Below are 27,089 nucleotides of genomic sequence, written 5' to 3' on the forward strand. Positions count from 1 at the left end.
TGTTTGAATTATGAAAATAGACCAAGAAATGAGGAAGTTATGATATTTTAAAGTGTTTGGTCAAGCGGAAGAGGTCACAGTTTTTCATAGTTTTATCGTTTTAATTGGGTACAAAAATGCCCCCTAATTTTCGAGATAAAAAATTCCATAACTTTCTTAATAATTATCCGATTTTAATAATTTAAAAACCATGTTAAAGTTCTTTTTATTATCTATCATATGGTTATAATTATATATGAATTTTCTAGTATTTATATTTTTTTGTCACATACCTACCATTTCGAGCCGCGCCTGCAATTTCGCAACTTGCATCTCTCTGCGCTCTGCCTCCGGCTCACACACACACACAGACCTCACAACACTTTTTAAATCCCCTACAGCGCGAAACATAAGTCCCGCAAACGCGGCGCCGTGCTTAGTTTCGAAATAGTTTAGGTACTAGGTGATCGCGTAGAACTTGAAAATAAAGGCGTTTGTGAAGCTCATTTGAAAATTGCCGCGGCTCATTTAAGAAAATGACAGCTCAGAAGAGACTGCGCTTTAGTTTGGGGTAGTAATAATAAAGACATAGGATGATCATCATCACCTTTTCTGTTACCACTGAAATATAGATGTAATGTATTTCCAAATCTAAACCCATCTTATGCGGAATGTTGCCTAATAGACTGCAACACGATAAAACCAATGGATTAAACGGGCACCTTCAGAATGTGTAAAAGCACCGGCCAAAGCAGGTCTCGCACTGTTTTTGTTCTAGAACAAATGCAGCAAAGATATTTAATGCTTGTATGAGGCATATAGGCCTACGCTGAGTTTTATTTATTTATGATGAGGTGCGTTCTAATTAACAATGCAATGCAAGTGAACGCGCCGTGCCGGCGCCTTCATGCACGGACCGGTAATTATATACTCTGCTATATTTGCTTTTTATTTATTAAATACATGCATTTGGTTGATGAAACATTTATTAAAATTAAGATACAATTTATACAAAACGAAATTCACTTTAAAGAAATGCTTTCTACAAAGCAAAACTTAATAAAGTGGTAAAAATCATGGCTGAGGATTACAGAAACAAAACTTACTCTGCACTTTACTGTTAGCCTAAAAGACGTAAATGTTAATAATTTGGAACACAACCAGGAGAGACTTTAATTTTAATTATTTTATTGCTGTATTTTATTTACTATTCGAATAAAGGAATTTATCAAAAAATAGCCTGTAGCATTTACTTTTCGCAAACCTTGTGAGCATGCGAAACCAAACGCAGTGACCTCACGCCAAATGTTTTTTTATTGGTTTATAAAGTACAAACAGACCAGTTATGAAAAACTGAGTGTGAGGGATTTGTTCACTTCACACAAAATGATCTTGGAAAGAAAGAGCTGACTAACTGTAGTAGGGTTTAGTCCACTGTCTATAATAGCCTAATTTACAGATCCCTTTTTTTAACCGACAACCGACAACTTTGACCGGTTAACGTTGATACGGTCAACCATCGGTCAAACGGTCATCGGTTAACATCCCTATATGTGACTCATGCCAGACACCTGCATAAGTAGTTTTAACTTGTCCCAGGTGACTAAGGGGCTAGTCACACCAACCGCGCTTTAAACGTTTCGAAACGCAAGGCGCGACGCACTGCCTTTTTTTAAAAAGAGCAGTGCGACGCAGCTTTTTATATTGCTAAGCAACCACCGAGTCAGCTGTCTTGTCAATCAAATATTGAAGCGTGAGCGCTCTTTTGCTGTTAACTGTCATATTAGCAGAAACTTTAAAAAGAGGATGCTTGCTCTGACCTTTTTTGAGGATGAGAGGTGCACAAACAAGCAGGAGAGAGTGAGCGAGTGGAGTCCGGTTCTTCAAAGCAACTGTAAACTTCCCTAACCACAACATAAGGCCCGCCTCTCCCCTCATTCGATTGGACAATGGAAAGACGCGAATGACGTCTGGCGCTTCTCCGCTCTCAGCGCTCCTTCAAAGGCGCGTGCTGCGGCCGGCGGCAAAAACCGCAAGGCGCTCAGCGCACATGAAATATCACTCAAATAAGGCGCCTGCAACTGCCATAAACGCTTTTGGTGTGACTGGCCCCTAAGACTTCCTCTTTTACCTCTATATATTGGGATGCTTCATCAATAAAACTTTAACTATGATTGGAACAGAACTTTGCGTCTGCGTCTTTCATAGCCCCTGATCAGACTCTCTGCTGCTCAGCTCAGACCTCCAGACAACAAAACATATCTCTAGACCTGATTAGAATATACAATCTAACAGGTACTTTAGTTAAATACTTTTGCAAGCATACTGTGGATGTGATTCTGTGCGTCGAGGATTAGTTAAAGCTACAATACCTTAACAAAGTTGTTCAGGTGGCCGAGCTTTCTCATGTTGGAAACTCCATGCGGTTTGGCAACGTTCTGAAGGATCTCACGCATGTTATCTGACGGTTCTGTGAAAAACAAAAATCAAAGAGTTAAAATCTGCAAGTAAAGATTGCAATCAGCAGGCTGACCGCAAAATGTACAAAGTTCCTGTAGCTCAATGGTATAGCATTGCATTAGCAGCGCAAAAGCTTGTGGGTTTAATCCCAGAAACACAGATTAAAAGTAAATGCAAAAACCTTGTAAATGCACTGCAAGTCATTTTGGATGAATGCATCTGCTGAATGCATAAGCATAAATGTAATGTAATGCAATGGACAATGAACCAGAATTTCCCTTGAAACCTTTAATTTACATTAAAGATCTTTTGTTTGAGTGATGTTAGCATATATTTGATATTCTGACCTACTTTTTGCAATCCCAGTTACTGGGTTTCTGCGTGCTTTATTGAGATATCAAAAATATAAGCATTGCATGTTTCATTAAGATATTCTGCATCCCTGAATAGGCTAAGGTTGTGTCTGAAAACCTTTCAAAGCGGTTTTATTAGGTAGTATACTGATGCATGAGGGCAAAGAGTAATCTTCATGCAAAAAGCAAAAAAACACTGCTAAACCAATGCACAACTATAAAGTGAAAGCATCGCAGGTATTGTGTTAGCATGCAGACACAAACGTCTACTGCTGTGCAATACTGATCAAAACAAAAGCAATGTCTCAAAGCCTTTGGATTCTTGACTGAATTTGGTTTTGAGACGCAGTAAACATTTCATTCACCCTAAAACCTTCTCCTTTCTCTGCAGGCCAGAGAATGAAACTTATGAATTGCATTGGATTAGCGGCCCTATAGTCCTATAGATTGTGTGTGATTTAATAATTGCTGAGCGTTACTACGATCATCTTTATGGGGATACTGAGTGTTGTTTATTGTCTTTATGGTGACTCTCACCCCGCGTAAGATCCAGCGGTACATTCTCCTCCCCGCTGTCATTCCGACCTGGCAAACACAAAAAACGACACAATAAAGATGCCGTGAAAAATATATACGCCTTTGCGGTGAAGACACAAAAATGAGGTTGGCTGTTAAAGATTGCCGGTTTGTGGGTGGCGTTAACTTGCCTCTCATCCGTACACTCCGGGGCTGACGGCCGCGGATGCTGACCGCCATGTTGGCAGGGACGTTCATCATCACAACACCGGAACTCTCGCAAAGTCTCGCGATGTTACTGAGGTACACAACCTCAGGACTTTTTTATTTATTTATGTGAAACGATTATTTGCCTTGGCATCTAAAACGAGTGCAGTTACAGTTTTTGACTAATTTATTTTATTATTAATTTTCTTTTCTTTTTTCAGGAGAAACATCGACATGCAACTTGGTAAACGAAAATTCATCCTAGCGTTAATCATTCATTATTGAAATAAAACTAAACATGTAAGTAAAAAGAATATACGAGTGTAGTGAGAATTTCTTGAGGTAAGACTACAGTGCTAAACTTTAACATTTTTTAGCTTTTATACTATACAGATTTTCCGAGCGAAATGTGAGTTATAAAACAAATAAATTCGTGTTTGTTATAGTTAAAAAGGTAATTAAATTGTTTAACTCCGAAAGCTTTTATCTGTTACTAAATTATAAATGAGGAAGTTTAGGGATATGTTTGATTTTGTGCATACAATGCGAATATAGTTTCAGATTTTGCTTTATATATGAATATTTAACAATACAAAACAATGCACCATAAGACTCAAAATAATGTAATTACACAATGAAAAGTGTTTGTCGCATCATTCACAGTTTATTTAGGGTTCATTTCACTGTGCCTGATTTTACGAGAAAAGCGGGGGAACAGCGCCACCTGTAGACCGCAATGAATCAGAGGATGAAGAGAAATGCGTGCAGGTTTCACACTAAATAAAATAAAATGAATAATACTAAATGATACTAGACTTCAGTTCGTGCATTGTAATGAAAACTACAGCAATATAATGCACCAATATTAAGTACATAGGTACAATGCAGTTTCAGTAATGACACAAAATATATGATTTTATATTGTAATTTAATTCATATCTGGCTTGTTATTATAAAAATACAATCAGCCAATCAAAGATTCTAAGAATCTAATATCTGAACACGTACTATACTATACACAGAAAATATTAAAAAAGTATATCTTATAAATTTCACAATTATTTACCATTTAGTCTGTTGTGCTAATAAAATATAACCTGTATATAATTTGACATTTAAACCCCTCACTGTGGTTGTTTGTGTGTGCATATGTACTGTATGTACATTTTATTCGTGTTTGTGTATTAGAGAGAGAATTAACAATTTGTCACAGCAATGTGTTTCATACATTTATATCCAGTCCACATTTAAAACAAGACACTTACCTAAGAGCAATTCCAGCGTTATGGATGTGACACTTGCAGTGAAAACATGAAATATAAATTCTCAGAGAATGCATTAATTATCAATATATTTAACCATCTGTTTATATTTTCCTAAACCCCTAATGATAGAGTGCAGACATCAGAAAGTATCAGTCTATACTCATGTTTTCTATAACTATTATTAAGAGATGTTATAGATGGTTTTAGTTTTATTCTGTAAATTAAAAAAAACACAAACCAGATGCAATAATACCCAACAAATGTAGAACGGCTCTCCAAGAACATTTAATATTTATTTATTTTTAATTTTTGTATGTGCATATATAAGGAATAAGCAGAGTTATATACCAATGTGACATTTCTTCAGTATGGACAATTCTAAAATTTTCACTTAATTAACTATGGTAAATAATTGTAAAAATGCTTTAAAAACTTGAACAGAGATTTTGCATAGGTATTAAAACCACCAAGTATTAACATCAAAGATATGAGTATGGTTAAAAACTTTGGTTAAAAACATTACTTTTCATAATAAGATTGACATTTGCATGGAATTGCCCGTAAACCTTACTGGGTCATGCCCACATTACGTAAGAAAATATAAATAAAAATAATAATAATAATAATACAGAGGTAAAAAAAATGTCCTCCAAGGTACACAGTTCACTGCATGGACATAAATGGCACATGATGTTTACATGGGGATTATATGTCCTTGCTTGCTTAGTCATTGTCGTAGATACACTCTGTAACAAATAAGACAAAGCAAACATTAATTGTAGCAATAAAAATCAAGTACAGTAGTGGCCAAAATTGATGTGCAATTTTGGAAAATTATTCAAATGTCTTATAAAAGACATATTAAACATGTTGCATGGGTGTCGTTATGCTTGGCGTACACACTGAAACTCAACTTTGAGATGAATTTAATTAGGCTTTGCAAAAATTACACACATGCGTAAAGCTTACCATATCTTTTTTTAAGCAAAATTAAGAGGTTTGAGAAGTTATTAATATTATATAAAAAAAATAGTTATATAAAAATAAAAAGGTTTCAAACCAAAAATGTAAAAAAATAAAGCCATAAGTCTCAACTTATTTTGATCCAAATTTCAAGTTAAAGGGGACATTTTACAAGACTTTTTTAAAATATTAAATAAATCTTTGGCGTCCCAAGACTATGTGTGTGAACTTTTAGCTCAAAATATCATATAGATAATTCATTATAGCATGTTAAAATTGCCACTTTGTAGGCGTGAGCAAAAATGTGCTGGGTGGTGTGTCCTTAAAAATGCAAATGAGCTGATATCTGCACTAAATGACAGTGCTGTGGTTGGATAGTGCAGATTAAGGGGCGGTATTATCCCCTTCTGACATCACAGGGGGAGACAAATTTCAATTAGCTATTTTTTCACATGCTTGCAGAGAATGGTTTACCTAAACTAAGTTACTGGGTTGATCTTTTTCACATTTTCTAGGTTGAAAGAAGCACTGGGGACCCAATTATAACACTTAAACATGGAAAATCATGATATGCCCCCTTTAAAATCACAAAAACTGAGATGATTTACCAACAATGGCCACTAGGTGTCATTGGTTTGTTGCATAACTGTCACTGCATTATTATTATTATTATTATTAGTGCAAAAGGGTTTTAAAATATGAACACTACAATTGTTATATAAGTAAGGAATAATTGACGACGGGCCATTGAATTATAAGAAAATAATGCACACCCAAGGTGCAATGCTGTTTCACCGTGGGTGTGCATTATTTTCAAATAATTCAAAGGACCGGAGTCAATTATTCCTCTTATACCATGGTTACCACAAACATTGCTCTGGCCCCTATTTTGAAGACTTTTGATAAGTTAGGTGTGCGGTTATCAGAAATTAATGCATACCCACAAAACATTTCTCAGCCAATCAGAATACAGCATTCAACAGACCCGTGGTATAATCAATTTTAATGCATTTCTGTGGGGTCAGTGACATTTAACAAAATTACACTACATAATTTCTCCCATTAAATGACTTTGACAAATGAAAACTACATTCTTAGAGCTTTCCAATGATAGAGAGTTTGTCACGGTTATTTTTGTTTAAGAATGTGTTATTATCGGTTTAATAGTATATAATTTGGACCCACATGTGGGCCAGTTAAGGGGTTAAAAGCAAAAATGCCCTAAGGATAACACTTTGGGCCACTACTGTACAAAAACAACATTTATATTATTCATTAACAAAGCATGTTTAACCTTACCTTCTCCAAGATCATCATAAACAGGACAGTCCCTTAGGGAAGCGAGACACAAAAGAAGTTATTTAGGATAACAGAATGAGTCTAAAAACATCTAAAAGAAACATCTCTAAAGTCTACAGATGAGAAAAGCTGCACTTACTCTTCTATATTTGCAGTGGATACATAACCAACTGAAAGAGAGAAATAGACTTTGAATAAATAGCAATCATCTTTTTCTGTCCTGCTGTTCTCATGTGGCACTTTTTCCACACCTTTAAAACTTAAACCTATAGAAGTTTGTTTTACAGTTCATCTCTGATGGCTAAAGAAATGTCATGGGTCAAAACAAAGTGTGTTAAAGTGTGCGTTTTCACAACTTACATTTCCCTTCGCTGTTTCGACAGATGACTTTGTTACCTTCTGGAGGAGTAATTACATCTATGATCTCGCCAGGCTTGACCACCAAGTCTTTATTACCAAATTTCTTTGTATTCACTGATGGTATAACAGCGGCTTGATACAACACTGTAATTTCTCCTTTATACTGCAGGAAAAGAAAACCAGTGTCAGATTCAAACTAAATAATGAACAAACACACTGCAAAAAATTACTTTCTAACTTAGTATTTTTTTCTTGTATTCAGTAAAAATATCTAAAAATTCTTAAATCAAGATGTATTTTCTTAATGAGCAAAATGACCTTAGGAAATAAGTCTAGTTTTTAGACAAAAAAGTATACAATTTAAGTGAATTTGTGCTTGAAACAAGCAAAAATATATGCCAGTGCGGTGAGAAAATGTAGCTTGATTTAAGTGTTTAAGTGTCTTATTTCAAGAATTTAAGCACAAATTCATTTAAAGTGTATATTTTTGTCTAAAAACTAGACTTATTTTCTTAAGTCATTTTGCTCATCAAGAAAATACATCTTGAATTAAGAATTTTTTGATATTTTTACTGAAAACAAGAAAAAAATACTATCTAAAAATTCGTAAAAAAAAATTCATTTATTTATTTATAATGGGAGCATGCACAATTTTTAACATAACATTTTCATTTCATGTATTGTACCGGATTTAGCCGAGAGCTAATTGTCAACCGTTAAGATGCTTTTTTTCTTGATTAGCAAAACGACCCAAGAAAATAAGTCTAGTTTTTAGACAAAAATATCAAATAAGTGATTTTGTGCATAAAACAAGAAAAAAATCTGCCAATGGGGTAAGCAAAAAAAACGTGAACATTTTTCTTAAACGCTAAAATCACGAAAAATTTGCCTACCCCATTGGCTGATTTTTTTGCTTGTTTTATGCAAAAAATCACTTAAATTTGATATTTTTGGTCTAAAAACTAGACTTATTTTTTTGGGTCGTTTTGCTCATCAAGAAAAAGCATCTTAATTTAAGAATTTTTAGATATTTTTACTGAAAACAAGACAAAAATACTAAGAATTTTTTTTCTTGAATATGAGGGTGATAAAAATCGAAATATTGAGAAAATCGCCTTTAAATTTGTCCAAATAAAGTCCTTGGCAACACATATTACTAATTATAAATACAATTTTGTTATAATTACAGTAAGACATTTACAAAATATCTTTATTAAACATAATCTTAAACATCCGAATTATTTTTGACATAAAAAAATCTATAATTTTGACCACAATGCATTTCTACAAATATACCCTTGCGACTTATGATTGGTTTGTGGTCCAGGGTCACGAAAAATGTCTTGAAAGATACCTTACCTTATATTTCTTTCTAAATTCTTTTTCTTCCTTCTCAAATCTGTTCTTCATGTAGATATCATCCTTCTCGCTTCTCGATCTGAATCTTGGAATGCTGGAGTAAACAAGAGAGAAATTTTTTTTTTTTTACATTTTCTCAAGTGATGTTTCTCTTTCTGAAGTAAGTTGTGTTTATCCACTCACTGCCCCAGTTTTAAAGCTTGAAATTTTTCAAAAATCTGATTAAATGGACAGAGATGACGTATTTTCCGGATAGTTCACACAAAAATTTAAATTCTGTCATCTTTCTGCTGAATATTTGTAATCAAGCTGGAAACAGAAACACCATTGACTTCCATGGTGCAAGTCAATGGTGCTAAAAATGGTTTGGTTACAAACATTGCTTAAAACAATCTTCTTTTGTGTTCATCAGAACAAAGAAATTTATACAGGTTTGTAACAACATAAGGGTGAGTTAATGATGACAGAATTAAAATTTTTGAGCAAACTATCCATTTTAATATACAATTTATTAAGAGCTACTGCAAAAAACAGAATTTTCACAAAACCTGCACCCAAAGAATAATGTTTTGGTTAACATTTTAGGGGCTGACACATGTCAATGATGACACATAATGCAACACTTTAATTTATTATTTACTAACTTTATCTGACATTCGTCTTTGTTGCATGATCTTACCGTTCAGGAGATATTGGTGGATGGACGTCTGTTGAACTTACAATATCACCCGTGAAACCTATTAATCAATAAATCATTTAACCAATCAATCAACCAAGCAACCGATCGATAGATCAATCAATCAATTAAAATGTATTTATATAGTGCTTTTTACAATGTTACATTGTTTCAAAGCAGCTTTACACAAAAATAAACAGAACAGAATCGCGAAAATAATGATTAAATATTAAATCATACACTAATTAATTATATTTTAAACAGAGATGTATTGACCTACTGGACAATAATGTACCCTGGACTACAAAACCAGTCATATGGGTATATTTGTAGCAAAAGCCAACAACACGTTGTATGGTCAAAATGATCTTTTTTTTTTGAAAGCCAAAAATCATTGTAAATACAGTAAATATAAATGTATTTATCATCAAGACTTCATTTTGACAACTTAAAAGGTTTTTTTTTAGTATGATGATTTGCAGATTGCAGATTTTCAAATAGTGGTATCTCGGGCAAATATTGTCCTTTCCTAACAAACCACACATAAAAAAATAAATAAACTTCATTCTATACATTTGCATGCTCATTACATTGTTTTAAATTTGCCTCCATGCCCCAGATTTGAAACGGATTTTACATCTGCATATCCTACACTTTTATCCAAAGCAACATACAGTACATTTTACAGTAAGACGTATAGTACATCATTCTAACTCATTCCCCGCCAGCCATTTTTTAAAAAGTTGCCCATCAGCATTTCACTTTACTTATTATGACTCAACTTGTATACTTAAATGTTCTGATTTCTTTGTATGAATTCAATATTTGGCTTGAAACATTTGGTGGAAATTTTGTGTCAATAGCCCAATTAGAAATCCCCTTATTGATAAAAATGCTGATATATATATATGCAGTTAATCTGAACATGTTTTCCTTTGGGTTCAAACCTATAACCTTTTGCGCTTTCTAACACAATGCTCTACCAATTGATCTATACACAAACAATGAATTATACTCACCATCATTATCACATTCAAAGTCATCTGGAGGTGGTGGAGGAGGGAAGCTGCTAAACCATGGTAAAGTGCAGATGTAACAGATAAGTAAACATTTAAATGATGTGTGAAAGGTTTTTATTACTAAAACAATATTTACCCGAAATCTTCCTGAAAATCTTCTGGACATTCATATACGTCAGCATCGCCTTCAACTGATGTTTGGAGTCAAAACATGAATAAGTGAGAAAGAAATTTCACTGGCAATAATTTGCAATGTCAATTCCATGTGTATATAATGAAATGTGTGATAGTGCCTTACCAGCTGGCAGACTGAAAAGAGGATTTTAAGATGTTATTTAATGAAGTTATTAAAGAATTAAGACACAAATGTATAATCTAAATCATACATGTCCAGATTCTTACTTATCATCTAACTCCATATCATTGTGAACATAGTTGACATTCGGTGTGTTAATCGCAGAACAATCGTCTACTGCATCAGGCTTTACAAAACCATCTATAGGAAACCCACACACAACAGAAAACACAAAGTCAAAATAGCATCTGACCATAGCTAGTTAAAGAGAGACAAACAAAAAGGAACTTGCACGTAGCTATTAAACTTTATAACCGATGCTGCTGTTCAGCGACTTGCACTTTGGCACATAATAGTAAGAACTGTAAATAAAACATATGAAATATAATGAACTGTTACATATTGTACAATATGAAGTGTTATGTATACATAATATATGGAAAACATTCATAAATAGATTATTAAATATAATAAATATATTGAGCTTGCTTATACTATTTTAATCTAAAATAACTCTAAATTTGTGAATATCACAAACAAATTTGGGGTCCCTGTGCACTTTGTATAAACAAAATAAGGTCTGGTTTAGCATTATAAAGATTTTCATGTCTATGTCACACAACAAACTTAGCATGGGTAACACGTTTTTTAGTGCCTTTGTAATAGATTACACGTAGTTTATTATAGCAAAAGTAACAGTAAATTATGCATAATTACATGGAATTAACCCTTAACCACACAATGACACTGTATAATAAAGTGTAACTATAACATGTTACTGTGATTAATTACTGCAATAATAATAACAATGCTACACATGATGTATTTCACATGATTAAAATATTACTCAAACGCAATATAAACACTGATATATGGCAGACAAACTCACAGTTGCCTTCTTTATTTCTGGCGAGCCAGTAGTTTTTCGGGTTTCCCGTCTTGCGGACAATCTCGATGGTCTCGCCCTGCTTCAGTTGAAGTTTGTTCTTACCGGTCTTGCGGTCCAATTTTGCCTTTACTGTTGTAAGAACCACAATCGGACCTTCGATCTTTCCAGACAGAAACGACAGTGATGTCAAACTATGTTTACAGTATAAACATGCATCAAAATTACAAATAATGTTTTTACGAAAGCATGCCCAGATTGTTTTTGCAATTGTGTTAATCTGCAAATGCAACTTTGTTTTTTTACTGTTAAAGTATACTGGTTGAAAAAAAGTTGAATCATGATGAAAATAATATTACAAAAAAGTTATGGTCATTTTTAAAAGGCTTGTTGGGTGAAAATAATATTAGGGTGAGCTATAAGCCGGACATGCTTTTGAGATTCATTCTTGAGGTATAATAATAAGATAAAAAATGAAAATCGTCATTGTCACAAAACTCTTAACTCTTTCCCCACCATTGACAAGTTATCTTGTCAAGAGTAAACATTTGCATTAAAAATGTATTCCTGATGAGTTTTTATGTTAATCTGTAATACCGCAATTATCCACTAGATGGCGCACTTACCCAATTTATAAAAAAACTGAAGCAAAAAAGTTATTTACTAATTTTAAACTCTGTGTATGTTTTGCTAATCGTTCTGAATCTGATCCTTCACAAAAATGAAATTATTTCAGCTTTTTGCTAAAAAAAATAAGATATTTAAAGAAAAATAACCATATTTAAGAGTTTATAAGCGGAGAAAAAATATAGATAGGATGAAACGTTTTTTTCCCGTTTTGTTTGTTTGCTTATTGTTTGTTTGAAAGCAGAGGCTCTGTTCTTTCATTTAATATATTTGTATGTTTATATATTTATAAAAAAAATCCTGGAAAGTATTTTGTGAAAAATCACAAAAAATGCTTGCGGGCAACTTTTCAAATAAAGGCTGGCAGGATTGAGATAAAGGGATAGTTCAGCCAAAAATGAAAATTACTCCATGATTTACTCACCCTTAAGCCATCCTCGATGTATATGATTATCTTTATTCATAAAAATACACAATCAGAGTTATATTAGTCAATGTCCAGGCTGTTCTAAGCCCTTTATAATGTAAGTAAATGGTGCTTCTGATTTAAAGCCACAAAAAAAACATCCATTCATCACAGAAGTAATCCACATGGTTTCAGGGGGTTAATCATTTTGTATAGGAAAAAAATTTGAGATGCATTGATCTTACTGGTCCGATTTTTACAACATTTCGATTCCGAGCCGTGGAACCAGCACCTGATCTATCCAGTGTTATCCAACAGTAGCATTAATTTAATTCCATACTCGGTCTTTATGTCAAATGGATCACGTTTCCGTGTCGGTATGCACAGCAACACCATATCAAACTTCTGTTCAAATGAAAGAAGATCTTGTAATGTAATGCAGTTTGGGTGAAAGTGCAATGTTTAATAATTTCTCGTCTTATCTCCACTACGTCTGGAAACGCACTCGCTCAGTCAATCTTTGGGATTTAAATCAGAAGCACCATTTACTACCATTATAAAGCTTGGAACAGCCAGCACATTTACTAATATAACTCAGATTGTGTTTATACACATCAAAAATGGCTTGAGGGTGAGTGAATCATGGGGTATTTTTTTATTTTTAGCTAAACCGTACCTTTAAAACTGATATGTTACACGATAAAAGCTGCTCATAATTACTTTGAACTTCTTCCTGGCCTCTTGCTCTCTCTTCTCCTGAATTTTCTTCTCTCTCCTCTCTTGTTCCAAGCGTTTCTTCTCTTCTTTATCAGTTTTTTTCTTTACTTCTTTCCATTTGCTTGTTTTCATTTTCTCACTTGGTTCTTTGTCACGTTCTGGCCTGTAAAGATAGAGGTGATGAAGTGTTTATTTTTAGATTTACTTGTTCTCAATTACTTAAAAAAAAAGTTGGTCACCGTATAACTAACCTATTTGTCTCTAATACAAATTAAAAAAAAACTCTTGTAAGCAAGAGTGTGTGAAATAATAATAATGACGTGTTTGGTTCTCACCGGCTGCTTTCAACATCCTCATACGTTTCCTCACCTGAATCCTACAACAGCCATGAAAGATACAGAAGTAAAAATGTTGACTTAATTACAAAATCAATGAATAAAATCTATACCTGCAAAACATGATCATTAAAACTATAAATAATACAACAGAGCTGAATAATAAAGTTGCATATAAAGTGTTAAATAGAGATGAATAATAGAGTGGATGATGTATTTTTGCAGTAATTACTATTATTGAACTTTATAGACAGGGAGGGATGACATTTTTTTGTAGGCCTACCCCGAAAGTTAGCGGGACACTGGTTCCCTGCCAAAAAGACCATTAAATCTTCCCATACACTGTCCCATACAACTGCAAAAAATGACTTTCAGTCTTTTTTCAGTTTTCAGTAGAAATATCAAAAAATTCTTATATCAAGATGCTTTTTCTTGATGAGCAAAATGACATAAGAAAATAAGTCTAGTTTTTAGACAAAAAATATCAAATTTTAAGGAACATGTCGACTTTTGGGATTTTAGCTTATTCATTGTATCCCCAGAGTAAGATAAGTCCGTACATACCCTTTACATCTCCATGAGTCCCGTAACTCTGTCTGACGCACCCACCGCTAGCCTAGCTTAGCGCAAAGACTGGAAGTAAATGGCTCCAGCTGTCATGAATTCGGTCTCATTGGCCGCTTTGTCTTTGTTTCACCATGTGTTGTGTTGTGTTTATGTTTTGACAGCTCCACACGTGCGCGCCTTCCACCTGGTGACCTCATTATCGCTGACTCTTCTCACCGGCGTCCCACACCTGATCCATATTTATTGCCCATCCGGTTTGATTTAAATTCCCCTCGTTTCCTCTGTTCCTTGCAAGTTCGTCTTTGTATGTTCGTGCCCGCTAGCCTGGCTAGTTCTAGTCCTGTCGTGTCGACTACTGTGTGTAGTTTTGTTTGGATTATTTACCGTGCTCTCTGCTGCCTTATCCCTTCAGATTCCTCGCCCCACTGTCAGTCTCTCCCGAGTGGTGTGTTCCCCGCCTAGCCTCCACTTACACTCTGTCTGCGGATTCTCTGAGCGCCGACTACATCTAGCGCTGTCCAGCTGCAGTGCGCTCTGCGCATAATCCTGCCTAAGACTCGGACGCCAGCTGTGCGCTGTCCAGCACTTCTCTCTGCTGAAGACTCAGTCCGCCTCTCTCTCTCTCTCCTGCTGTGCCCCGCCTGGAACTCTCTCTGCCCTGTGACGGGTTGTTACGTGTGTGAACGGAGGGTGGATGTCCTACAGCCCTGCTGGGTTTCCCACCGCGAGTGCCTGCCTGTTCCTGACGTCACAGAGTGTTTTGCCTTTCACATTTACATTTTCATGAAGACATAGAGTGTTATCTCCTATACATACCTGACATTGAGTTTTCTCATTAAAAACCTCTGCTTTGGGATTCCTGACTTTTGTGGTTCCTGACAGGACGAACTTGCCAAGATGGATCCCGCGGAGGTTGATGCTCTCCGGTCAGCACTCGCCCAGCAGGGTTCATGGTTAGGACAACACTCGGCTCGCCTCACCACCACTTCTCAAGAGGTTGAGGGTTTATCAACCCGTCTGAATGATCTTTCCTCTCGGCTTGACCAGGTCAGTCATGATGCCACCCAGCCCAGTCAGTCGTTGCAGACGGAACCTCACGTCACAGCTCCACCTCCATATAACGGCGATCCCGCCTCCTGCCGGGCTTTCCTCTCACAATGCTCTCTGGTGTTTGCCCTCCAGCCCCGCCGCTATGCCTCTGAACGCACCCGGGTTGCGTATGTAATCACCCTTCTGGTTGGCAAGGCGCGCGAGTGGGCTACGGCCGTGTGGGATGCCAGCGACCCCTGCTGTCGGTCTTTTGATGAGTTTAGGGAAGAGATGGAGAAACTCTTCGACCGATCGGTGCGCGGGGACGCCGCTGCAGCTCGCTTGGCTCATCTTGTTCAGGGCAGACTCACAGTTACTGATTATGCTATTGAGTTTAAGACTTTAGCGGCTGCCTGCCACTGGAATGAAGCGGCTCTCCGAGCCCAGTTTGTAGAGGGGTTGTCCGACGACCTGCAGGACGAGATCGCTCTTCATGACCTTCCTCCGTCACTTGATGCTATTATTGATCTCGCTCTCCGAATCGAGGCTCGGAGACTACTTCGTAATCAGCGACGCTCCATCCGTCAGCGAGTGTTTTCTGAGGAGACCACCACTTCCCCTTCTTCACCTTTACCATCAGCCGAGCCTGAACCCATGCAGCTGGGTCGTTTGCGCCTGTCACAGAGAGAGAGAGAGAGGCGCATACAGAAGGCCCTGTGTTTGTATTGCGGGAAGCCCGGGCATTTTGCAAGGGTCTGCCCGTTAAAAGCCGCTGCCCATCAGTGAGTACGGGAGTCCTGGTGGGCACTTCTTCAAAACTCTCCCCTGTTTCCAGTACCCAACTCCCCGTCATTTTGTCCTTCGCTGGACGTGATCATCCGTCCACTGCCCTTCTCGATTCTGGTGCGGAGGGCAACTTCATTGATGAAGCGCTGGCGCGCGCTTGGGGTGTTCCGGTTGTTCCTCTCCAGTCCCCCTTGGATGTCTGGTCCCTCAAGGGGCAGCAGATGGCGCGGATTACACATTGCACTTCTCCTGTGAGTCTCTCTGTGTCTGGTAATCATCGTGAGGAGATTGTGTTGCACGTCCTTCATGCGTCTCTATCCCCTATTATTTTAGGGCATGGATGGTTAGCGCAACACAATCCTCACGTTGATTGGCAGCATAGTATTATCTTGTCTTGGTCCCAGTCTTGTCATGTGTCATGTCTTGGTTCTGCTGTTTCTGGTTCTGTTCTTTCTCTTCCTCAGGTTCCGGCGGTCGATTTGACCGGAGTCCCGGCGGAGTATGCGGATATCGCTCAGGTGTTTAGTAAAGCCCGGGCCACCTCCCTGCCTCCTCACCGGCCATATGATTGCGCTATTGATCTCCTCCCCGGCACTTCTCCGCCCAAGGGTAGACTTTATTCGTTATCGGGTCCTGAGAGAGAGGCTATGGACCAGTATATTAATGATGCCCTGCGTGCCGGTCTCATTCGTCCCTCCACCTCGCCCGCAGGGGCGGGGTTTTTCTTTGTTGGCAAGAAGGACGGCTCCCTGCGCCCTTGTATTGATTATAGGGGCTTAAATGACATTACGGTTAAGAATAGGTACCCCCTTCCCTTAATGTCTACTGCGTTTGAGCTCCTGCAGGGGGCGCGTTTCTTTACTAAGCTAGATTTACGCAACGCCTATCATCTGGTACGAATAAGAGAGGGAGATGAATGGAAGACAGCCTTTAACACCCCTACCGGACACTTTGAGTACTGCGTTCTGCCGTTCGGCCTTTGTAACGCCCCCTCTGTCTTCCAGACTCTGGTCAATGATGTGCTGAGAGACATGGTTAACAAGTTTGTCTTTGTGTATATAGATGATATTCTCATCTTTTCTCCCTCTATGCAGGAACACACTCAGCATGTTCGCCGAGTCTTACGCCGGCTGTTAGAAAATAAGTTGTATGTCAAAGCGGAGAAGTGCGAATTCCATCGTAAGTCAGTTTCGTTCCTGGGTTTTGTTGTTGCCCCCGGTGAGATCCGTCCCGACCCTGCCAAGATCAAAGCGGTGGCCGAATGGCCAGTCCCCGACTCCCGTAAGGACTTATTAAGATTTCTGGGTTTCGCCAATTTTTACCGGCGATTTATCAGAAATTATGGTCAGATTGCTCAACCTCTTACTGCTCTCACTTCCACTAAGGAGAGGTTTGTCTGGAATTCCAGTGCTCAGGAGGCCTTTGATATTTTAAAGTCCCGGTTTATCTCTGCTCCTGTTCTCTCTATTCCAGATCCGGCTGCTCAATTTATTGTGGAGGTGGATGCTTCGGATGTCGGGGTAGGCGCCGTTTTGTCTCAGCGGTCTGCTAAGGATGGCAAGGTGCATCCCTGTGCCTTTTTCTCCCATCGGTTAAACCCAGCAGAGCGAAATTATGACATAGGCAATCGGGAGCTGCTGGCGGTCAAACTGGCTTTGGGTGAGTGGCGTCACTGGTTAGAGGGGACCTCGGAGCCCTTCCTGGTCTGGACGGATCATAAGAACCTCGAATACATCCGTTCAGCCAGGAGGTTATCTTCTCGGCAGGCTCGTTGGGCGCTCTTCTTTGACAGATTTAACTTAACCCTCTCGTACCGGCCCGGCTCCAAGAATACTAAGCCCGATGCTCTCTCTCGTTTGTTCGAAAGCCCCGGTTCCGCTGGGGACGAAACCATCCTCCCGGAGGGGCGGGTGGTGGGTGCCTTACGATGGGGAATAGAACAGCGAGTGAGACGGGCCGGCCGGGAGGGGGAAGTGCCAGAAGGGTGTCCAGCGGGTCGATTGTGGGTTCCGAATGCGCTTCGCTCCGAGGTCATCCGGTGGGGTCACGAGTCCAAGTTTGTTTGCCATCCGGGAGTTCGGAGAACGTTGGCGACCGTTCGTCAGCGTTTTTGGTGGCCCTCTATGGGTTCCGATGTCAGACAGTTTGTGTTAGCCTGTCAGGTTTGTGCCCGTAATAAGGCCTCTCATCAAGCCCCTATTGGTCTGCTTAAACCATTACCCATTCCCTCTCGTCCTTGGTCACATATCGCCATCGATTTTGTAACCAATTTGCCTAGTTCTAGGGGAAACACTGTAGTGTTGACCATTGTCGACCGCTTCTCCAAGGCGGCTCACTTTGTCCCTTTGCCCAAATTGCCCACTGCCAAGGAAACCGCCCAGGTTATGATCGAACACGTCTTTCGCTTACATGGTCTGCCCACAGACGTTGTTTCTGATAGGGGTCCTCAGTTTATTTCTCGTTTCTGGCATGAATTTTGTAGACAAATAGGCTCCACGGCTAGCTTGTCTTCAGGGTATCATCCTCAGACCAACGGGCAATGTGAACGGGCTAACCAAGATTTAGGTAGAGCTCTCCGCTGTCTGACATCACAATATCCGAGCTCCTGGTGCCAACAGTTACCCTGGGTTGAATACGCCCATAATTCTCTCCCTGTTTCTTCCCTTAACATGTCCCCTTTTGAGGCGTCCATGGGGTTTCAGCCCCCTTTATTCCCATCACAGGAACCCGATGCGGTGGTTCCGTCTGCGCTGGCTTTTGTCCGTCGTTGCAAACGCACCTGGAGGAAAGCTAGATTTACATTACGTCAGATTTCCAGACGAACCAAAGCCGCGGCCGACCGTCACCGCAGAACTGCGCCCCGTTTTATCTGTGGGCAGAAGGTATGGCTTTCGTCCAAGGATTTACCTCTCCGTGAGCCTTCTCGCAAGTTGGCTCCACGATTCCTTGGGCCATACAGCATTGTTAAGGTCATTAATCCCGTGACGGTCAGGCTCAGATTGCCCCCAGCTCTCGGTCGGGTTCATCCAGTTTTTCATGTGTCTAAACTGAAGCCTGTGTATTTTTCCCACATTAACCCTGTTCCCTCTGCCCCCACCCCTCCCACCCCTCAGCTTATAGATGGTGCCCCTGTGTATTCGGTTAAGTCGTTACTGGATATGCGTCGCCGGGGTAGGGGATTTCAATATCTCGTTGACTGGGAAGGATATGGTCCGGAGGAGAGGTGTTGGGTACCGGCCCGGGACATCCTGGACCCTGGGCTGATAGAGGATCTCCGCCGGCGACGGGGTGAGCCTCCTCATGGACCGCCCAGTGGCGGTCGTGGGGGGGGAGTCCTGTCATGAATTCGGTCTCATTGGCCGCTTTGTCTTTGTTTCACCATGTGTTGTGTTGTGTTTATGTTTTGACAGCTCCACACGTGCGCGCCTTCCACCTGGTGACCTCATTATCGCTGACTCTTCTCACCGGCGTCCCACACCTGATCCATATTTATTGCCCATCCGGTTTGATTTAAATTCCCCTCGTTTCCTCTGTTCCTTGCAAGTTCGTCTTTGTATGTTCGTGCCCGCTAGCCTGGCTAGTTCTAGTCCTGTCGTGTCGACTACTGTGTGTAGTTTTGTTTGGATTATTTACCGTGCTCTCTGCTGCCTTATCCCTTCAGATTCCTCGCCCCACTGTCAGTCTCTCCCGAGTGGTGTGTTCCCCGCCTAGCCTCCACTTACACTCTGTCTGCGGATTCTCTGAGCGCCGACTACATCTAGCGCTGTCCAGCTGCAGTGCGCTCTGCGCATAATCCTGCCTAAGACTCGGACGCCAGCTGTGCGCTGTCCAGCACTTCTCTCTGCTGAAGACTCAGTCCGCCTCTCTCTCTCTCTCCTGCTGTGCCCCGCCTGGAACTCTCTCTGCCCTGTGACGGGTTGTTACGTGTGTGAACGGAGGGTGGATGTCCTACAGCCCTGCTGGGTTTCCCACCGCGAGTGCCTGCCTGTTCCTGACGTCACAGAGTGTTTTGCCTTTCACATTTACATTTTCATGAAGACATAGAGTGTTATCTCCTATACATACCTGACATTGAGTTTTCTCATTAAAAACCTCTGCTTTGGGATTCCTGACTTTTGTGGTTCCTGACACCAGCTAGCATACTGCTCCCATTAAGGGAGAATATAGTTCCCAGTATGTTGTTAAAAGATGGCTGTGTCTCATATGACCTTGTTATTTATATACGCTGTGACTATACAAATCACAATATATAAAGAAGACAATGTTGGCATTATTTTGTCACTTATTGGGAGCAGTATGCTAGCTGGAGCCATTTGCTTCCATTCTTTGCCAGGCCCTGTACTAGGCTTGCTTGGCTGGGGGGGCAGTCAGGATTTTTGGGTGGGCAGCCATTTCTCAACTAAAATGATTCATACACTAAAATGATGGATGTTTCAATCCAATATTATTTTGCATAGGTCTTATAATAAAGAGCCATTATATGTCCTTTTGCACGTTCAAATGTTAAAAGTAGATGCACCGCAAATGCGATCAAAGTTATAATGATTTATAATGTTATAATGATTAATGTAGTTTTACACATTAAGTAACAGTTAATGAAATCAGGCAATCAGGTGATATGAATGCAAAGCTGTACATATAGCTTTATTTTATTAATGTGTACACTGCATTTAATCTATTATTTCACTTATAGATAAATTAAAGCCATCCCAATACCAACCCATACCCTACCCAACATATGCCTTTATTCTAAATAAACACTTGCTAGGCACTTTATTTCCACTTCTCAAACATTTTCTTTATTTAAAAATAAATACCTTTTCAATGTGATATAAGCTATATTTCCATTAATTCTTGACCCTATCATACATGCTGCTGCAGCAACCTCAAATATCACAACAAAGAACAACGCTTTAAATAATGTATATTGAAACATTATGAAAGCAATTTGACATGCATGACAAATTCTTCAAAGGTTTTCCTGTTGGCCGATAATAGCACCAGACAAAAGCACAAGCCTTAAATACTGTAAGTGTGAGTTGTGAAGAAATCAAAGATAAATCACACTGCTTTGTTCATAACACAGCAAAAATTAGATATTATAATTCAACGCAATTCTACAAAATACAGCGTTTTATTACAATGACCTTGCGGAGTGACAGCTCCTGAACTTAAAAGTCTGTGGATTTTTGTGTGTGCAGTTTTTCTCAAACGTGAGCTGAATGAGCTGATGAATGACGATGACAAAACCGCCAAAATTTCATTTTAAAATTGCATGCGATGCTCAGCTGTTACAATACTGCATATTTACAGTATAATCATCTTAATAACTACTATATACAGAAGATGTTTTTTGTTTAAAGCGATTCCATTTTTTATGGTTGGCTGGAAATTTTTTTGGGGGGCAGAAGGAAAATCTGGGGGCAATGCCCCCCCAGCCCCCCCTCTAGACCCGGCCCTGGTCTTTGCGCTAAGGTAAGCTAGCTGTGGGTGTATCAGACAGAATTACGGGACGCACGGAGATAAAAGGTATGTATGGACTTATCTAACTCTGGGGGATACGGTGAATAAGTTAAAGTACCAAAAAGTTGCATGTTCCTTTAAGAGAAATTGTGCTTAAAACAAGCAAAATATCTGCCAATGGGGTGAGAATTTTTTTATTTTTTCTTGAATTAAGTGTATAAGAAAAAAGTAAACTTATTTCAAAAACCAGTGTCCTGCTAACTTCCAGGGTTGGCCTACAAAAATATGTAATCCCTCCCTGTCTATAGAGTTCAATAATAGTGTTGAATAGAGATTATTAATAATGTTGAATACAGTAAGAGTTGCTTGTATTTGGTTAGTTGTCTCAAGTATATTACAGTTAGACTTAATGTATGTGAAGATGTCATTTCCTTTAAGATGTTGGTTACTTCTCTGTCTATTTTTACTAAGTGTCACAAGTGTGTGGACTTGCTATTACAAACAGTTCTTGATCTTTCTAACTCAGCTATACAAGCAAATACAATAAACATTTTTCTTTACCTGAAAATCATTGCTGCTTTTATCTAAAACCGAAAAGAGAGACGATTACTACAAATGTAGAGAAAAGAGCAAAATCCATTAATAAAGCAAAATCAACAGATGGAATAGCAAGGATTAGCAAAATATCAAAATTAACCCATGATTTACTTACGCTCAAGTTATCTGAGATACGTATGTCCATCATTTTTCTGACAAACACATTCAGAGTTATTTTAGTAAATCTCCTTGCTCTTCCAAGCTTTATAACTTCTAACTTTAAAGCCCCAAAAAGTGCATCCATCCTTCACACGGCTCCAAGGGGTTAATAAAAGTCTTCTGTGGGGAATCGATCCGATTTTGATATTTCAAAATTAATAAACTATAATAACTATCTTACAGTAAAAACAGCATCTTGGACTCATGTGATTCATCGCGCAACGTACCTATGGCAACCAATGTTCACTATATTAAAACTTTTGCTTGAATAGCGTTACCGTTCGTTACCGGAAGTTAGTTATCACAGTTTATAAAGTTTGAAATATAGATACTTCTACAAATTTGCATCGATTACCCACAGAAGACCTTTATTAACCCCTTGGTGCCATGTGGATTACCTCTGTGAAGGATGAATGCACTTTTTTGGGGTTTAAAGAAAAACACCACCGTTTTTCAATATTTGACTATGTTCTAACCTCAACTTAGACGAATGAATACATACTTATCTTTTTTCAATGCGTGCACTTCATCTTTGTACAGCGCGTCATGAATGTGTTAGCATTTAACCTAGCCCCATTCATTCCTTAGGATCCAATCAGGGATGAATTTAGAGGCCACCAAACACTTCCATTCTTGGTGTATGGTGGAACTAAATAAAATATGGCGATTTTTAGTAGTAGATCAAAAATGAGAACTATATTGTATGGCAGAACACCACTTAGTTTACTGTGCCCGAGGTCGAAGTGCTGCAAACTAAGTTCTCTTCCGCCATACAATATAGTTCTCATTTTTATCCGCTTAAAAAATTCCCAAGTTTTATTTTGTGCCACCATACTTACTCGTGTAACTACTCACGTAACGGCCTTTAAATAGGGAAAACCTGGAAGTGTTTGGTGACCTCTAAATTCCTCCCTGTTTGGATCCTAAGGAATGAATGGGGCTAGGCTAAATGCTAACACATTCACGACACACTGCACAAAGATTAAGTGCACGCATTGAAAAAAGATAGGGATGTATTAATTCATCTAAGTTGAGGTAAGAACATAGTAAAATATAAAAAAACGGTGGTGTTTTCCTTTAAATTCATAAGTTGTTCCCTCATCCCCATTTCTACCATTATAAAGCTTGGAAGAGCAAGGACATTTACTAAAATAACTCCAAATGTGCTCGTCTGAAAGATGATTGATGTATCTTGAATTGCTTGAGGTTGGATATCAAACCATTTTTTAAGAACTTCTCTGTGAACAAAGACATCTGATGACCTTGTGAAGATGTTGTGTTCATTAAACCCACATCATCATACTGATCGTCCAGAAGCGGATCCCTGTTTACAAAAATGCACAAAACAACAGCTATGACATGAGTCCCTCACAGTCATTTGGATAGAAATACTGTAAATACAGTAACTGTAAATGCAAGTTCATTTTTAAAAAGCACTTTCACATGTGTCCTTTGATTATGATCATAAAAAAATTATTCACCCCCATGTCATCCAAGATGTTTATGTCTGTCTTTGTTCAGTCAAGAAGAAATTAAGTTTTTTGGGGGAAAACATTCAATGATTTTTCTCCATATAGAGGACATTAGTGGACCACAAGAGTTTACAGTTTCAATGCAGTATGGGGGGTCAACGGTATTTCATGCATTCTGACTTATTAACACAGTTTAAGACATGGTTTTCCCACGCTAAAAATGCAAAGTGTCAAAAAAGCTTGTGGTTAAAAAGCACTTATTTTTTGGCAAAATGACAATCGTTTCGCTAGATAAGACCCTTATGCCTCGGTTGGGATCGTTTAGAGTCATTTGAAGCTGCATTGAAACTGTAAACCGTTGAGGGCCACTAAAGTCCACTATATTGAGAAAAATCCTGGAATGTTTTTCCTCAAAAAACTTTATTTCTTCTCGACTGAACAAAGAAAGACATCAACATCTTGGATGACATGGGGTTGAGTAAATTATCAGGATTTTTATAAAAGTGGAGTGTCTTTGGATAAAAGATAGATTGTACATAGATTGTTGTAGTATTGTGAACAAAATGTAAATACATCACCCACATTGGAGGAGGTGGGGGTAGAAATGTAAAGTTTGCCGGTGGGGGCGGAGTCACAGAAGGGATTGGCAGGTCTTCAGGTGGTGGTGGTGGGAATAATTCCGTATTGTTGGACACTGATAACAGAACATTTAGTTACTGAGCTATGATGGGGTGTGTAAGTGTGACAACACTTTTGTTTTATTATAGCAGAGTTAAATATCACTGTACAAATATATATTAGATGAAGGTCACAGCGACCGCAATAACATATTCAGTCACGCTTCACAGATAACAGCTCAACATAAATAAGACTTAATTTAATAGTATTACAAGATTCTCCAAAATACTTTTTCTTCTCAATCATTTTTAAACATTTCCCTGAATTTAAAGGAAAACACCACCGTTTTTCAATACAATTTTCTTACCTCAACTTAGACAAATTAATACATAACATACCTATCTGTTTTCAATGTGTGCACTTTTAATCTTTGCACAGCACGTTGTGAATGTGTTAGCATTTAGCCTAGCCCCATTCATTCCTATGGCTCCAAATAGGGATGAATTTAGAAGCCACCAAACACTTCCATGTTTTCCCTATTTAAAGACTCCCACACCTTAGTTAACTTCAAATTCAAGGACCTTTCAAGGACTTTCCAGGTTCAATACCCTCAAATTCAAGGACTAAAGGGTTCGTTATAGTCGTGCGTAGAACCTACGGCGTAGCCGCTCATTTATAATTTTGCGTCGTTGTCCGCGTCGACGTGCAAACACACATGCAGACCGCTGGTAGGCAGTAACCATGCGTGTAACCACAGTAGCAGCGCAAACGTCAAAGAAGAAGAAACTTAGCAAGTTAACACACAAACGAAGAAGAAACAGCAACTTCTTGTGTATGATTTGAGAAGACCAGCAATGATGGAAGTAAATAAACAGCGACTTTTGATGCAGTTTGAGTTAAATCACTCCTCAACTTGGCTCTTCTTTGTTTTCACCGTCACAAACGGAAATACCTATGACGCAGTTTTTTTCACCTGATGGGAGGGGTTCTGGTGGACCAATCACAGCGCTTGCGGTCCGCGTAGATCTGAGGCGCTGTTAACATTTTTGTGAGGTGCACATCAGGCTACGTAGAACCTACGCACGACTATAAATCGGGCTTAAATGGGGGGACATATTTCAAGTAGGAGCAAGGTTACATCCTGTTACCTTTTAAGATACATTTTTACAGTTTCCTTTCGAGGAAACTCACACTGCGTCACTGCAGTGACACTTTGGGAAAGCCTCCAGTGGTAAGTGCGTCTGAATGTGTATATCAAATTCAACAAATGGTGAGGCTTAATGACAAAGACAGGGTGACACGGGAGCCAGGAAGTATATCGCTATCCGAAATATTGCCAACGACGGCGTTACAGGGACGCAGAAAGTATTGCAAGGGAGACACAGCGTCTCGTTCCCTTCTCAGGGATCAACAGTTACATACGTAACCCGAGACGTTTTCATGTGTCAAACACAACTATGCAAAAAAGCATTTTAGTATGAATCAACATTCGCATACTACAGAAGATATAAGCATTTAAAGTGAACAGTTTAGCACGTGTGCTTAAAAGGCTAAAATTTTTATGATATTATCCTACACTACACAGGAAATAATATGGATTTTTTCCCCAGAAAACTTCTTGCATAAAATAGATTCAAGCACTTTCAATGACCTGTATCCATGTATGTATATTTTCAAAAACTTCCCAGGGCATTGAATTTCCCCCCCAGATTCACAAACTTTCAAGGATTTCAAGGACCCGTGGGAACCCTGTACATGAGTAGTTACACCAGTAAAACTTTTGTTTGGAGCCATAGGAATGAATGGGGCTAGGCTAAATGCTAACACATTCAAGAAGCACTGTAGAAAGATTAAAAGTGCACACATTGAAAAAAGATAGGTATGTATTAATTAATCTAAGTTGATGTAAAAACATAGTAAAATATTGAAAAACGTTGGTGTGTTCCTTTAATGTAATAACATGTCTATGAATATACATACAATGTCTCTAAATATGTATTGGGGCCGGTGTGCTTTTGCAGGATACTCGTGCATTATTTCAGAAATTGAATATGAATAGTTTCTTACCATTTTTTCTGAACACATCACAGTTAACATGTGGAGGTCTCGTGGGTTTAGCAGGACACTTTCCTAAAGCAAACACACTGGGGAGAGGTCTGATTTTTGGCACGGATGAAGCGCGGTGCAGCTGGACAGAAGTGTTCATGTCTTCATGGGGACCGGGTTTCTGAGAAACAAGCGGTCTGGGCAGACCCAGGTGTTTGATGCCAGCCATGTCAAAATGTGGACATCGTAACAGCCTGTTGCAAAATGGCCATACACTTGCCTTCCTGGAGTATCGTCCCTACATTTAGGATTAATAGAAACCCAATTTGAATGTTAAGACATTTATAAGCAACCAAAATATTTCATTAAAATGAAACCCAACTCACCCAGCAGTCAGATAAGCGTAACTGTGAAGTGGATGTGAAGCTGATGAGAAACTCAAAATACACCCAAAGGAAATAAGCGTTTCCATTACTTTAATAAGAAAGAGGTGTGATTAGGGTTTTACTATCACCAGCAGTCACAGCCCTGATCTGAGGTCAGGTTTACAGTTTCACATAATTCGGACAGCCACAATAGACAGGAAACAACACATTTGGTCTGTGACTATAGAGCTGCTTTGTTACATTT

At 38.8% G+C, this 27,089-nt stretch overlaps 3 protein-coding genes across 4 annotated transcripts in view; all 3 read right to left on the reverse strand.

The window, feature by feature from the left end:
• Positions 1-3,590, reverse strand: part of rictora (RPTOR independent companion of MTOR, complex 2 a) — a 40,864-nt gene extending 37,274 nt beyond the window's left edge. The window contains exons 1-3 of the mRNA XM_065250993.1: positions 3,500-3,590; positions 3,330-3,377; positions 2,352-2,449 (exon numbers count right to left, since the gene is read on the reverse strand). Coding sequence (XP_065107065.1) covers positions 2,352-2,449; positions 3,330-3,377; positions 3,500-3,569 — 216 coding nt within the window. The 5' untranslated portion in view covers positions 3,570-3,590. The remainder of the gene's footprint in view (positions 1-2,351; positions 2,450-3,329; positions 3,378-3,499) is intronic.
• Positions 3,591-4,323: 733 nt separating this feature from the next.
• On the reverse strand, positions 4,324-10,752 carry LOC135732726 (FYN-binding protein 1). Of its 2 annotated transcripts, none has more exons than XM_065250996.2 (8): positions 10,593-10,752; positions 10,457-10,503; positions 9,441-9,498; positions 8,762-8,855; positions 7,403-7,565; positions 7,182-7,212; positions 7,043-7,074; positions 4,324-5,526 (listed from the first exon to the last, which is right to left on the reverse strand). In XM_065250996.2, the coding sequence occupies exons 4-8, from the start codon at positions 8,810-8,812 to the stop codon at positions 5,504-5,506; spliced, it is 300 nt and encodes a 99-aa protein (XP_065107068.1). In that variant the 5' UTR covers positions 8,813-8,855; positions 9,441-9,498; positions 10,457-10,503; positions 10,593-10,752; the 3' UTR covers positions 4,324-5,503. The 2 variants fall into 2 exon arrangements, with proteins under 2 accessions (XP_065107068.1, XP_065107067.1); XM_065250995.2 differs by having other exon boundaries at positions 10,457-10,506.
• A 102-nt stretch (positions 10,753-10,854) lies between these two features.
• Positions 10,855-27,088, reverse strand: fyb1a (FYN binding protein 1 a). Its single transcript, XM_065250105.2, has 9 exons — positions 26,846-27,088; positions 26,481-26,757; positions 24,378-24,489; positions 23,586-23,647; positions 22,129-22,151; positions 13,723-13,763; positions 13,391-13,550; positions 11,641-11,800; positions 10,855-10,952 (listed from the first exon to the last, which is right to left on the reverse strand). Exons 2-9 carry the CDS (start codon positions 26,686-26,688, stop codon positions 10,855-10,857), a joined length of 864 nt encoding a protein of 287 aa, XP_065106177.1. The 5' UTR covers positions 26,689-26,757; positions 26,846-27,088.
• Between the last annotated feature and the right edge of the window lies 1 nt (position 27,089).

Source organism: Paramisgurnus dabryanus, chromosome 5, assembly GCF_030506205.2.
Source record: "Paramisgurnus dabryanus chromosome 5, PD_genome_1.1, whole genome shotgun sequence".
Lineage (NCBI taxonomy): Eukaryota > Metazoa > Chordata > Actinopteri > Cypriniformes > Cobitidae > Paramisgurnus > Paramisgurnus dabryanus.

What these genes read in the sequence shown, in the direction of transcription:
- LOC135732726 (XM_065250996.2), bottom strand. Translation starts at nt 8,812, where the DNA reads ATGAAGAACAGATTTGAGAAGGAAGAAAAAGAATTTAGAAAGAAATAT. An exon ending in TCGAAACAGCGAAGGGAAAT is followed by an intron (nt 7,213 to 7,402) that starts GTAAGTTGTGAA and finishes TCTCTCTTTCAG; the next exon opens with TTGGTTATGTATCCACTGCA. An exon ending in TCCACTGCAAATATAGAAGA is followed by an intron (nt 7,075 to 7,181) that starts GTAAGTGCAGCT and finishes CGCTTCCCTAAG; the next exon opens with GGACTGTCCTGTTTATGATG.
- fyb1a (XM_065250105.2), bottom strand. Translation starts at nt 26,688, where the DNA reads ATGGCTGGCATCAAACACCTGGGTCTGCCCAGACCGCTTGTTTCTCAG. An exon ending in TGATGTGTTCAGAAAAAATG is followed by an intron (nt 24,490 to 26,480) that starts GTAAGAAACTAT and finishes TTCTGTTATCAG; the next exon opens with TGTCCAACAATACGGAATTA. An exon ending in CTACCCCCACCTCCTCCAAT is followed by an intron (nt 23,648 to 24,377) that starts GTGGGTGATGTA and finishes TTTTGTAAACAG; the next exon opens with GGATCCGCTTCTGGACGATC.